General features: G+C 35.6%; 2 protein-coding genes and 1 pseudogene across 13 annotated transcripts in view; 2 read left to right on the plus strand and 1 right to left on the minus strand.

Annotated features, from left to right (window-relative positions):
- Nucleotides 1-13,983, plus strand: part of LOC105233578 (FERM domain-containing protein 5) — a 753,696-nt gene that overhangs the window by 365,117 nt on the left and 374,596 nt on the right. The gene's annotated exons all lie outside the window — the stretch shown is intronic.
- Nucleotides 7,312-8,168, plus strand: LOC125775556 (uncharacterized; annotated as a pseudogene).
- On the minus strand, nt 8,624-10,000 carry LOC125775377 (uncharacterized). Its single transcript, XM_049445908.1, has 2 exons — nt 9,790-10,000; nt 8,624-9,729 (listed from the first exon to the last, which is right to left on the minus strand). Exons 1-2 carry the CDS (start codon nt 9,869-9,871, stop codon nt 8,639-8,641), a joined length of 1,173 nt encoding a protein of 390 aa, XP_049301865.1. The 5' UTR covers nt 9,872-10,000; the 3' UTR covers nt 8,624-8,638.

A 13,983-nucleotide genomic window follows, 5' to 3' on the forward strand; every position in this document is an offset into this window, starting at 1 on the left:
AGAAATATATATAGCAGCCCTCGTATTTGCAGCAATGATTTGGATATGTTCAAGATTATCATTTAAAATTTTTATTTTTAACATAATCTATATAAATAAAAATGAATCGCCAAAATGTATGTACGCTCATAACTTTCATACGACTGAACCAAATTTGATAATTCGTTTTTTTTTAATGTTGAGGTTCAGGGATAGTTTCTGCGGAGAAAAAAACTTGAATAATTGCCGGAAAACCCCTAAAAATAGCCCTTTTCTTTTTCTCATACAAACGAATGAATGTTTGTTCGTTCGTAAAGCTAAGAGAACGGCTGAACCAATATTGATGAAATTTTAAGAGGTTGTCCGTTGTGGATCAAGGAAGGTTTAGAAATAAAAAATATCTTATACTTTTCATGAAAAGTCGGAAGATTGGATAATTCCAAAAAGTAATTTTTTTCCATTAACATTTTTTTTTCAACTTTTGTTTGTTTTGTTTTTCAATATTTTGATTTGTAAATTATTTGAATAGTTCAATTTCGGTCGCTTGCTTTTTTATTCCGGCTATACAAAAGAAAAATTATTGAAAATTATTCAGTGAAAACTTTACGTGCGTTTCACACAAAGAGGCCAATTGCAGATTGAAATTTGTTACGAAGCCACGAAGAGGTCGCCCTAATATCGGTCCATCAAAGAAGTATCTACTCCCAGGATGCGGTGACATACGTGCGGAATTATGGATCGCGGTCAATAAGCAAGCGATCGTAACGATGTCACAGCCCGACTTTTCAAACAACAGTTACGATGTTTCATGGACTTTATCTTGGAGTAGTGTAGGTATATGTGGTGCTGTTAGATGCTAAATGTACTCTGTTGAGTGGCAAAAGAGAGGTTTGTCGCACGTACATTTTCTTCTTTGGATGGTGGATGGTGGTCACATCAGATCAAATTGATGAACTCATTTCTGCGGAAATTAATGATGCAGAGAAAGATCCAGTATTATATGAAGTGATGAAAACCACTACAATCCCTTTTCGGTTTGTATGTCTGACAATAAATTTACAAAACATTATCCATGTGCTTTTCGGCAACACAGCGACAGAAGTCATGTGAATGTTGTGTATTGTAGTTTGGTGTAATTGATAAAATACGTTGTAAATACGTCACCATAGGAAGAAAAATGGCGGTTATTGGTTTTAAACGACACGGTTGATACGTGAACTGAAATAAAGCGCTTTGTAGGATATTTCTTTTGCAATTCCTTAACGTTTTCCGACTGTTGTGCGTCTCGAAGTTAATTTGGAGAACGACCAAAGAGTCTATTTCAACCCAGAGAATACAGTACAGTCAACAGAAACACCACCAGCAACAAAATTAACATTGGCGAGTTTTTTCTCAACTTCAGTCAGTGATCCGTTTGCGAGAGCATTGCTCTATTCGAAATACGTTGATATTATACATGGGATGCATCATCGAAGAAATAGTTACGCAGAAGGCAGGGTCATCCAGTAGATGGACATCCAGGTGTGTTCTCAACTAATGCACTAGAGCGAACTTACACAATCCACCCGAAAAACGACGATTGCTTCTACCTTCGGTTGCTATTGATTAATGTACGCGGTTCAAATTCATTTGAGTTATTGCATACTGTGAATGGTACGGTGTATGCAACTTTTTGAGAAGCAAGCCAGCAATTACAATTGCTGGAATATGATGATCACTGGAATCAAACGAAAGACGATGCGATGGCTACTTCGAATGCCAATGAAAATGAAAGCTCGCACACATTTCGCGATGATCAGCCTTCAAATCCACGTTATGGGATACGACCAAAAATTACATTGCCGAAGACATTTAACATTGTATATGCTAAGAATTGGAAATTGGTCAATACTGGTTGATACTTCCCTTGGTCTGATATCAATCCCATATCCGAAAGATGGATTCATCACGATTGCTTATAGGAACATTGGCCAACTTGTCGTAAGTACGATTCCTTGAGTGTACGGGCAATCTTAGCTGCCACAAATACCTATGTTGTTGACTTAAACTGGAAAATTCAAAATCAAATTCCAGGAGACTTGCGGTCATACAAATCGATCGATCGTCTTGACAATGAAGACGACACCGTGAATTACCAGTGGAATTTCTAAATTCTTTGGAGAGGCCTGGTATGCCACCGCATCACCGCTATCTGATTGTGACGCACCTATCAAATATAAGGGGTAGAATGATTCTACGCATTTCTTTTGAGTTCTAACGATTTGCGATTTAAGTTCAAAAGTATTCCGTTTCCAGTGAAAATTGAATTTAAAATGACGATCAACAGGATAGTCTCATAGTGGGTGGCATACATTTGGAAATGCTATGTTTTTCACACGGTCAGATATACGTGGCACGAGTTGGAAAACCATCTTTTCTGTATACCGGAACAAAAATCAAAAAATTTTGTTTATCAAGCTGTGTTACATTGAAAAAAAAAAATGCAACGTTAAATTTAACTTTCTTTTCATTTCAAAACACATAATTTCACGCAGGACAATGGCTGCGGGTTCAGCTAGTATCCATATAAAATATATGTGAAAGAATATCGTTGTTAGACTGATCTATGCTATTGAATTTTTTTGTAATTTTTGCCTATCCAATTCAATTGTATTAGCTAGTTTTCTCACAGTTCCGTTGAAATTATTATTTATAAGTATATTGTTATTAAAAGCTTCTATCATTTTGTGGGTATTTTCATCTATTGTACTAATATGATGTTCTATTCTCGGATCTGCCTTCATTATCCATGGTACTAGCTATCCATTTGAAACCTGGACCTACAATGTTGGCTAGACCTCTTTTATTTTTGTTGTTCTGGAGGATATGCAGTCTAGTCCCAGCTTTATTTTTTTCTAATAAGATAAGTTCTTTATTATCAGTTGTTGTGCATTTTGCCGAAGGTTTTCTATCGTCATTTCAATATCAGTGAGATCTATAATATGGAGTATGGTTGTATAGTCCGAAATAAGTTGAACGTGGCTTAATTTTATTTCCACGTACCGATTGTTATTTTTATTGATGGATTGAATGATTAGTGTTGTCACTACTAGTGGTATTATCATTAGGATTAATGTTGTTGATGTCCATTGCCCCTGAAAATTTATTTTTTCTTTTAATCTAAGGGTGTTGTTTTTATTGTGGAATGTATGGATTTATCGTACCACACGATGCACTTGTATACCCTTTCTTGTCTTGACCATTGAGAATTTTGTGTTTCAAGTGTTCTAAATTTTTTGGATAGTTTGCTGTGCAGCCTTTCTACATATGCATTTCCCGTATGGTTGTTCAAGTTTTCTGTCTTTAAGAAATCTTTGACATTTATTGAATTGAACTCATTATCGGTAATCGGTTTTTTTGCTGTTTTTTTGAAAAGTACATTCTAATTTTTTCTATAATTGTGTTGCTATTTCTGTCTTCCAAATGTATGTTTTGAAAACTTATCAATGAATGTGATAAAACTGTGTTTCTTTATAGTGTAAACATCCAAATGTAAAATTTCGTATACGTGGAATGTCTGTGATATAAAATTTTGCTTAAAAGGGTTTCTACTGTATCTGTTGCAAATATCCCAATTATTTATATATTTTAGTACGAAAATTTTGAAGCTTTTGTAGTAAAGTTTTGATTTGATACCTTCATAATTTTCTGTTATTCATGCATGTCCTGTTTCATTAATATGATATTTAGCAATTTGTTTAAATAATTCATCTTCACTGCTAACTTCTTTCGCGTTAAAGCTACATTTATAAAACTTCAGTGTTAAATAACTCTACTAACTTGGATTGAACCTGCTTGTATAAATTATCGGGATTCCTATCCTTTTCGACTTTATATGTTGCCTAAACAAATCGGCCATATAATTAGTCTCAATATCATTTGAATTTATATATATTTTGATTTTACCGTTCGCTACTTTTGTGTCTTACGTTTTATTATTTGTAATTATAATTTGAGTTGCAAATCTGTTAACTACTTGGTGTAAAATTTTGATAGGTACTGATATCTTCTTCAACGTTTGCGGTATTTAATATGTTGCCTGATTGACTATTTATTCGGCTCATAAAATCGGCTACTTTATTTTCCTTACCCTTTATGTAGTTAATATGTACTTTATATTCGCCAAGTTTCAAGAGCCACCTTTGGAGTCTTGGGTTAATATCTTTTCCTTTCGTCTTTGTGTGCAACCAAACAAGTGGTCGATGGTCTGTTAAGAGTTCAAATGGTTTGCCATATAAATATGGTCGGAAATAATTGACTGACCAGACGATAGCAAGCAATTCTTTTTCGATTGCAGCATAATGTTTTTCGTGGTCGTTTAAGGTCCTACTAGCGTAAGCGATGGGGTGATTTTCTTGAGAAAGGACTGCTCCTATTACATTATTACTAGCATCTGTTGTTAGTTTAACATTTTTAGACCAGTCTGGGTATTTCAAAATCGAAGGGTTAATGAGCATTTTTTTTTTCAATTTTTCGAATGCGTCTATATATTGAGTATCTTTTATATTAATTGTGGTATTTTTCTTTAGGTACTTTGTAAGTCGGTGGGCTACTTTACCATAATCCTTTATGAATTTCCTTTAGAGGCCTGTTATACCTAAGAATGATTTTATTTGTTTTTTAGTGTGGGGAAGCTTTAGCTTCTGAATGGCTTCAACTTTTGTTGAATTAGGTTTAATTCCTTCTGTGGTCAAAGTGTGACCAAGATATTGAGTTTCTTTGCAAAAAAATTGCACTTGTCTATTTGGATTTTAAGATTGAACTATCTTAATTTTGCAAAAATTTGTTTTATGCTGTTCATATGCTCTGTTATGGAAGTGCTAAAAATGAGTATATCATCGAGATATACAACGCATATTTTGTTAATATATTCCCTAAGTACCGAGTTAATCAAATGGCATACGGATGAATTCGTAATGCGCGAAGGGGGTAGAAAAGGCAGTTTTCTTTTGATCGTTTTCATCCATTAATACTTGGCGAAATCCCTTCGCCAAGTCAATTGTTGAAAAGTAATTTGCTTTTCCTAATTTGTCTAATATATTCTCTATTTAGGAATAGGAAATTTATCATCGATTGTTTCCCTGAATTATCTGATTTTTTGGGTACTATATAAATTGGAGAATTGTAAGGGGATAAGCTTTCTTTAATAATGTTTTGCTCCAACATTTCATTCACCTGCCCTTTAATTTCTTCTTCGTGTATCTTTGGGTACCTGTATATTTTAGAATATATAGGTTTATTCGTATTTGTTATTATCCGGTGTTTTATATTATGTGTGTGGGTTAACTTTCCTTCTTCTATATAAAACATATTAGAAAATTTTCGCAAAATCAAATCTGTATATCGTCACCTGAAATGCAAAATAACGTAACAACATTTTCGGAAATTTACAGTGGGAAGAATGAAACAGGAAATACAATGGAACATGAGTGAAACAAAATTTTAATATTAGTTAAAACTGTTTTATATCTGACCACAGAACCTGAAAATGTTGAATATATGTATGTAATATTATATATATATATAATTTGAAGTAGTGAAGCGTAATCAATAAAACACTCAATTTCGAATTTTTTGATGATACGTTATTTTGCATTTCACCTGACGATATGTTTTTTCCTTCTCATTCATATCATCTCTATAGAGTTTTGATACGTTTTCCAAATTTAAGGTTGACGGTTCCAGTGTAGAGATTTTCGTATTTATGAATTTTATTTTATTGTTATTAATTTCAAGAAAATCTTCTTCATGATTAATTTTTTGCATTTAATGCTTTTAGTATATTTTGACCAATTAGTCCATTGAAGTTTTTATTTCTGAATGAGGTTACGTTCCAAGCCATTTTATTCGGGTCATTGAATTCTTCAGGTACTTCTGTTATAATTTCAAAGTCTACTTTTGTCTGTTCTGATAGTGTACTAACGGGTGATTTTTTGAGGTTAGGATTTTCATGCATTAGTATTTGACAGATCACGTGGGATTTCAGACATGGTGTCAAAGAGAAAGATGCTCAGTATGCTTTGACATTTCATCATGAATAGACTTACTAACGAGCAACGCTTGCAAATCATTGAATTTTATTACCAAAATCAGTGTTCGGTTCGAAATGTGTTTATCGACAAATTTTGTTCAGCGATGAGGCTCATTTCTGGTTGAATGGCTACGTAAATAAGCAAAATTGCCGCATTTGGGGTGAAGAGCAACCAGAAGCCGTTCAAGAACTGCCCATGCATCCCGAAAAATGCACTGTTTGGTGTGGTTTGTACGCTGGTGGAATCATTGGACCGTATTTTTTCAAAGATGCTGTTGGACGCAACGTTACGGTGAATGGCGATCGCTATCGTTCGATGCTAACAAACTTTTTGTTGCCAAAAATGGAAGAACTGAACTTGGTTGACATGTGGTTTCAACAAGATGGCGCTACATGCCACACAGCTCGCGATTCTATGGCCATTTTGAGGGAAAACTTCGGACAACAATTCATCTCAAGAAATGGACCCGTAAGTTGGCCACCAAGATCATGCGATTTAACGCCTTTAGACTATTTTTTGTGGGGCTACGTCAAGTCTAAAGTCTACAGAAATAAGCCAGCAACTACTCCAGCTTTGGAAGACAACATTTCCGAAGAAATTCGGGCTATTCCGGCCGAAATGCTCGAAAAAGTTGCCCAAAATTGGACTTTCCGAATGGACTACCTAAGACGCAGCCGCGGTCAACATTTAAATGAAATTATCTTCAAAAAGTAAATGTCATGAACCAATCTAACGTTTCAAATAAAGAACCGATGAGATTTTGCAAATTTTATGCGTTTTTTTTTTAAAAAGTTATCAAGCTCTTAAAAAATCACCCTTATATATGTTAGATTTTACTAATTTAGTCCTTTTATATTCTTTTAATGAATGTTCGTCGATCAGGGTTGTCGTAGAACCGGTATCGATAAAACATTTAATTATATTGGGTTGTCAAAAAAGTTTGCGGTATTTTTATTGAATCAATTCGTGTGGCACCCACACATCGAGATTTTTAGTGACTCCAAGCTTCTTCAAATGGTTTATAACGGTTTGATAACTACTATGCTGGTCTCTTTCGACCAATTCAGCGATTACTATTAATTATTTTGATCTACTGGGTTGCGATTTGGCCTAAAATTATTTAGGCAATTCACAAGGTGTCGTAAGGTGTCATATCGTCATATTGTCATATTTTTTTATGACTGTCATAACAACACTGTTGTTGTTTCACATGCAAAATTAAAATATGACTGATACAACACTGCGTGGTATGTTTCTTGAGTTCGCTATTCGATCAGCTGTATTTGTTTACATTCTTATTATTGGCGTTTACTCGTAAGTGTTTGAAATAAAAAAATTGAATAAATTTCGTTTTAATATGGAAGGAAACCACGATATTCAGGTAAATTAAATTGAATATAAATGAAATATGAAAATATTTTGATGTTTATGTGGTTGCAAATGATTTTATTGCAGTGTAAACCAAAACGCCGCCGTTTCAACCCGGTGCATAAGTGGAATGCGGCAGAAGAGAAAGCGCTTGTGGAGTTCCTGATGGAAAATAGAAGTTTCGAGGTTTGTCATTTTAATTAAAAAAAACTAAAAAAATTCAAATATGTTTTTTTTTAAGAAACCAACGGCTCAAAGTTTTTATGGTCGTTTCATCCAAGACACGCAGCTGACGGTAGAGTGGAAAGCAGTGCGCGCAAAAGTACGCAATATGCGCACTAATTATAATAAAGCAAAGGAGTGGGAAGGGTCGACAGGCGCAGGAAGTATGGAAGGCGACACCATAAAAAGTAAATTCTTTTAAGGAAATCTCTTTTTTTTAATTGTGACCATTATTTTTTTCTATAGATACTTTAAGAAAAATGTGTTTTTTCTATGAACAGCTGGATGATATTTTCGGCAGCAGATTAAATTGTTCTGCAGTAGTGGAAGACAGTTTGGTGTTAGAAAGCGATTCTACAAGTCCATCGGGAGCAGAATGTGTGGTTGAAGCGGGCAGTTCAGTTGAAGCTGAAGAAATACAAAGTCCTGCGTTGAACGACAATGTATGCACTCGAAGGCAGAAAGGAATATATTCCAAAACTGCCTTGTCAGATATTTTGCAGGTTCATGGCGAGATCGCAGAAATAAGAAAGCAAAAGCTTAAGATGGATGTTGCAGCAAGGGAAAGGGAAATGTTAATCAAAGAAAAAGAATTAGAAATAAAAGAAAAAGAAATAGAATTAAAAAAAAGAGAAATTAATGACAAACTAGAAATTGAAAAAATGAAATTACAAATGCAGGAGAGGTTGGCAATGGAAGAGCTTAGGCTCAAATATAAATAATTTTACAATGTACTACATTTTTAGTTCACTTTTGATATGAATTTATTGTTATTATTATGTGTTTTTTTATGTTTTAAATGAAGTTTTTATGTTATAAGTTTTTTTGTGATATTAACAGTTAGTGCCTTTTGAAGACTACGATGTAAATGTACCTAACCCAAAATAAAAGAACCAAAATGAAAAATATAGTTGGATTATAATTAAGCAAAATTAATCATGCATTTTTATTAACTTGTATGATTAAAGAACAAATGCATATACATATGTGTATAAGTATTAAATATTTTGATTTTGTATATAACGAAGCAAACAATTCCTCATATTATTTTCTGATGATAAAGGGAATTGAGGCATCAAAACTTCATTGCTGTTTTCATTATCTATATCGAAACTGATTAACATGTTGTGAAGAATACAACACACCATAATCCAGTCATTGCATTCCTTCTTATATGACGTTGAAAGCATTCTAAATTTAAGCTCCTTTAAACTACCGAATTTCTCTTTCAAAAGACCAAAACAATTCTCAATTCGTACACGGTATTTGGAAAAATACGCGTTGAATAAATCCCTTTCTTCTTTTCTATGTTCAACACTGTTTTGTCGGAAGGGCGTTATTAAATATGGTTTCAGTGGATAGGCACTATCTCCCGCGACCCACTGTGATGTCGACAAGAATCGTTCCGGATGCTTTGCTAGTGAACAATTTGAAAATATTTTCGCGTCATGTACACTGCCTGGGAAACCAATCGTCACCTGTCTTATGCGCAATTTATAGTCACAAATCGCTTGTAGTTTTACAGAATATTGACGTTTGCGCGAATAGTAAATTTCATGCTGCATAACTGGTGCTTCAGCTAATTTTATTTCGGAACCATCGATGTAACCCACACACCCTGGCATTTCTTTCCCAGTTGCGGACACAATTTCCAGTCTTTCTCTTTCATTGGGCCAGTATAAAAACTCATTTTTTAATCGCAGTATGGCTTTAAAAATTCGTTGCGTTACATTTTTAATAGTGCCTCCATCACCCACACCAAATAAGGAAGCCACTTTGCGAACAGATTGTCCATCGCCGGAAGATCCCAACCGATACAGCACTATTTTGAGTTGCAGTTCGATTGGAAGTTGTGAAGCACTTGAACTTGTCTTAAAAACAGCGTCATTTTTAATTAATTCTAAGATACGTTCGCATTCCTCCGGGCGAACACGAAGCATCTGATTGAATCTGCTTTCGTCAAGATTCCTTAGCACATTTCGCTGCCAACTGGAACATTTTGGTAAGCCGAAATGAACGCTTCTTCTGTTGTTCAGCAAACAGCTCATGCTGATCAAAAAACTTTCAATAGCTTCGTCTTCTTCGTCACCTGGCAAAGTAAAGTAAATAAATATTTGTATTTAATGAAGAAATGTATGCAAATACTCACTTGATTCAACTCCTAATAGAGCCAATGCATGATTTTCACATAAAGAAGCTATAATTTTATTTTTCTGACTTTCTTGTGGCATTTCTGTCTTCTTAATTTTTCACTATCAGCTGATTAAGTGTAGAAATATGACAAAATATGACATACAACAGTTAAGGGTGCTCACAAGTGTCGTATTTTTTAAGAATATTAAATATGACATAAGACATACAACAAAGCTTGTGAATTGCCTAATTGCTACTATTTGATTGTGTGTTGTTGCTATTTGTACTAAATCTATTCTGTACCCGACCACATTCCTCTAGACAATAATATGCTTCTCTAAGATTTTCTATGCTTCTACTATGTACTATGCTGGCTAGATGCACCGGCACGCTGCTCAAAAATGTTTTTAAAATCATTGCCTCGTTTATTGCCAGAGAAAACTCTTTTGGTTTTCCCGGGTCTTGATAGTATTTAATGTTTAACTTATCTAATATATTTTTAAGATAATACAATAAAATGATTGGCTTACACTATAATTTCTTACGTTCAGCGCCTGGTACAGTTGATGATTCGCGAACTCCAAAATTCCTCAGGAGTTCTTGTTCAGCTTGGATTGTCGAGGGCTCTAATTGTGTTAGCTGTTTCTCTTTGAATTTTTTTTGGACCTGCCGCTTATAGAAATACTCCTCCATATTGGTACCAGCAAACAAGTCGATGAAAAGTTCGACTTTATTGATGAATGATGTGACGCCGTATGTGTTATCTTCTCGGAACTCCTGGATTATCGCTGCTTCTTTCAGTGCTCCCAATAGTGGTAATTGATTAGTTGAATTGTTAGGTGGCAAATGACGTGTTGCAACAGATGGAGTTTGATTTGCTGCAGCTGATATTTATATTATGATTTATTAAATTTTGCGTTAAATATATAAATTTTGTGTTTGTAATTAAAGTCGTTTTTTTTCTTCACAGTTATGCAATTTAATTAATTACTTTTAATTTTTAGTTCTTTAATTTTTTTCACTATAACACCGTGTCCAGCGAAAGTAATGCTGAATGTTCATCAATAATGATTCAATAAAATTTTGGTTGAATATCCTTGTGGCTATCGATAGTAGGTACTTTGTGTTATTTTTCTTCAGAAAAAATAACTCTTCGACTGCGCCAGTTAAGTGTGTAGAGCCAAGATTAAATAAAAACACAATGTTGTTATAATTAACTGCACTCTACTTTATTGGTTCTTCTGAACTGAACTGAAAATGTGAATATCACTACTATTTATAATAATAAAAATGTTATACTGTAACATATCCTGTATGTGTTTGTGTACATTATTTGCATATGCAGAATTTACTGGTCAATGCTCGAAAAGTAATATAAACAATAATAAAGTGAACGACCCTTATGCAAGCAAATTGTGTAAGTGTCGTTCTGTACATACTCGTAAATTGTGTAAGTGTCGCTACAAAGTAATAAGCGACAATAATAAAAACTGCTGTTTATGCTTAATCGCCATATTTCATTTCCGATTGTTTATATTTTCGTGCATTGGTTTTTTTCAATTGTGAAGGCTAAGCCTTAGCTGTGGTTTTAGTGTTTTTGTAGTTGGAGCTGGCGTCGTTGTTACTGACGTAACTCGCGTGAGATGTGAAGGCGCCAGGCAATTCAGGCAATGATCGTGTGCCTGTGCGATCTGCTGGCGTTGCAAGGGTGTCATCCCCTTGAAGATGCCACAGTGTGGCAACCGATGTCGTCGGCGACACAGCACGCATTGACACTGTGGCTGCTCCGGAGCTATTGCTTGCGGGTCATTGCGCGGAGCCGATGGAATTTCTCGGGGAGGTGCGGCAGCAATGGTTGTTCGCGGCGCTGCTACTGAGGTAGCTCTAAGGCGCGGAACCGTGACGGCGGAACGCGCAGTGGGCGTAGGCACAATAGGCATCTCGGCATCCATGTGGATCTGTTAAGAAAATAGTATTTTTAATTATCATATATATATGTGTATATAATCATATGGCCGGTGGTGCCACGTAAGTTGGCATGATCGACCACGCGAATATGACCGTGGGAGCCGTAGTAGAGCTTCTCTATGCGGCCAAGCCGCCATTCGGTAGGGGGGGAGACAATCGTCATTGATTAAGATACCATTTCCAAGCTTAAGCGCATTTTCTGTTGTTTTGCATCGGTACCTTCTGTGGAGGTCCTTTAAATAATCATCTTTTCATCGGCGACTGAAGTCATGATGGAGAATTTTAATTCTTTCCCAACGGTTTAATAAGGAAAGCGACTCCACGCCTGGCTCAGGTGTGGCCAGAAAGGGCGCTCATTTAAGAAAATGCCCTGGCGTGCGGGCAGTAAAGTCTGAGGGATCTTGCGAGAGTGCAGCGAGAGGCCGTGAGTTAAGAACGGCTTCAATTCTAGTTAAGAGTGTCGTGAATTCTTCATAATTAAATTTGTGGTTGCCTTTTTAAAATGAGATTTGAAGCTTTTTACAGCTGACTCCCACAAGCTGCCCATATGAGGGGCGCTTGGGGGATAAACTGCCAATTGATACCTTGTGGAGCGTATTTTTGGACAATGTCAGATGAGACTTGTTTTGTGAAGTCCACAAACTGTTTTTCGGTAGCTCTTTGAGCACCGATAAATGCTTTACCATTATCGCTCATGATCTTTGATGGAAAGCCTCGTCGTCCGACGAAAGGAGCAAAAGCCGCAAGAAAAGCCGCCATCGTCAGATTCGCACATAGCTCAAGGTGTACTGCTTTTGTCGTGAAACAGACAAAAGCAGCCAGAGCGGCTTAAACTTAAAGTTAAAGGAGCAACTTACTTCCATTGCGATGCATTGACGCACCAAGACTTACAAAAAGCAAAGGTCGCTGTTTGGTCAGAAGCATGTCACTGTGCAAAATCGGATGACCGTGACCGTGAATTAGGCTATTCACCTTTGTGAGAGCACCGCTTAAGCATATGCATATCAATTCTTACATCCATATGCATATGTTACGGTTTTCTATTATTTGTACATAATTGCATTTTTTGTATGTTCTCATTTTCGCTTGCACTCTGCAAGCAGGTACATATATACATACGCACAAACATAGGTATTTCATACCTACGCCCTCATAAGCATATACGCACAAGCTTACGTAGCTAATGAGAAAATTAGGCACAAAAGGGATAAAAACCGGTGCTAGCATAACATTATGACATTATTAGTGAAGCATTAGGAGTGTAAAGAAAATTAATGTAAAACTTAAATTAAATAAAATCAAATTTATTAACTGGACATTAATTTATTATTGGGCTCCTACATAATTTGGCGACCGTGACAGGACATGTGTTCTACATTTAATATTTTCGATCAAGAAAAGCCAATAGATTAATGTCCAATTTAAATAATTTATTTTGCGTAATACTGGCAAGAACTGGCTCTGCGTTTGTTCACATGGAATTTGCCCACATCATCTCATCATTAGAAGCTGTGTAGCGGTATCCCACAACGGATCATTTGGATTGTTGTACCTGGACAACATTCTGTGTAAGCGCAGATAGCAATTCTTGCCACACATCATCGTACTTGCCGCTGTAATCATACATCCAGATTACACGTGGTTTTATTAACGTACGTTCGAGATCTTTTCATCAACATCTGTCGAAGTTACCGACAGTTCGTCAACTCGTCGCAGTCTCCGTGCAAGATTACGGGACTCATCACATAACAGTTTCATCGGATTGCAGATCTGATTTTGCTACATCTACAACAACAGCATCTTATTCTTCATTGCTCAGGTACTCGTATATATACGTAAATATATTTTATTTCATTCCTTTAAATGCCTAACAACAGTAGAGTTAATGTATATGACATCGCTGATGAGGCACAATCGCCTTTGTACTAGCTAATGCAAACGAGTTCGAAGATTCTACACAACCTACGCAGTATAAATCAACGAATTGCCTGTGAAAAAGTCGATAGTGAAACGCATGCTCTCGAATGTCGATTAAAAATTGTTCAGTCCTATTTTCAACATATTTGTGATATTTAGAATAATATTGAAGCTCTTTCTCCGTCGGACAAATCGAGAGCAGAAATTGAAGAAACGTGCATTTCAATAAAATCTAAAATACTTTCGTTAATCAACCCCAGAAACCGCATTTCTGAGTTGAACACTAGCATTTTCAACGCAACAACTTTTGGAAATACTAGACCAT

This window comes from Bactrocera dorsalis, chromosome 1 (genome assembly GCF_023373825.1).
Source record: "Bactrocera dorsalis isolate Fly_Bdor chromosome 1, ASM2337382v1, whole genome shotgun sequence".
Lineage (NCBI taxonomy): Eukaryota > Metazoa > Arthropoda > Insecta > Diptera > Tephritidae > Bactrocera > Bactrocera dorsalis.

What these genes read in the sequence shown, in the direction of transcription:
- LOC125775377 (XM_049445908.1), bottom strand. Translation starts at nt 9,871, where the DNA reads ATGCCACAAGAAAGTCAGAAAAATAAAATTATAGCTTCTTTATGTGAA. An exon ending in TCTATTAGGAGTTGAATCAA is followed by an intron (nt 9,730 to 9,789) that starts GTGAGTATTTGC and finishes TTACTTTGCCAG; the next exon opens with GTGACGAAGAAGACGAAGCT.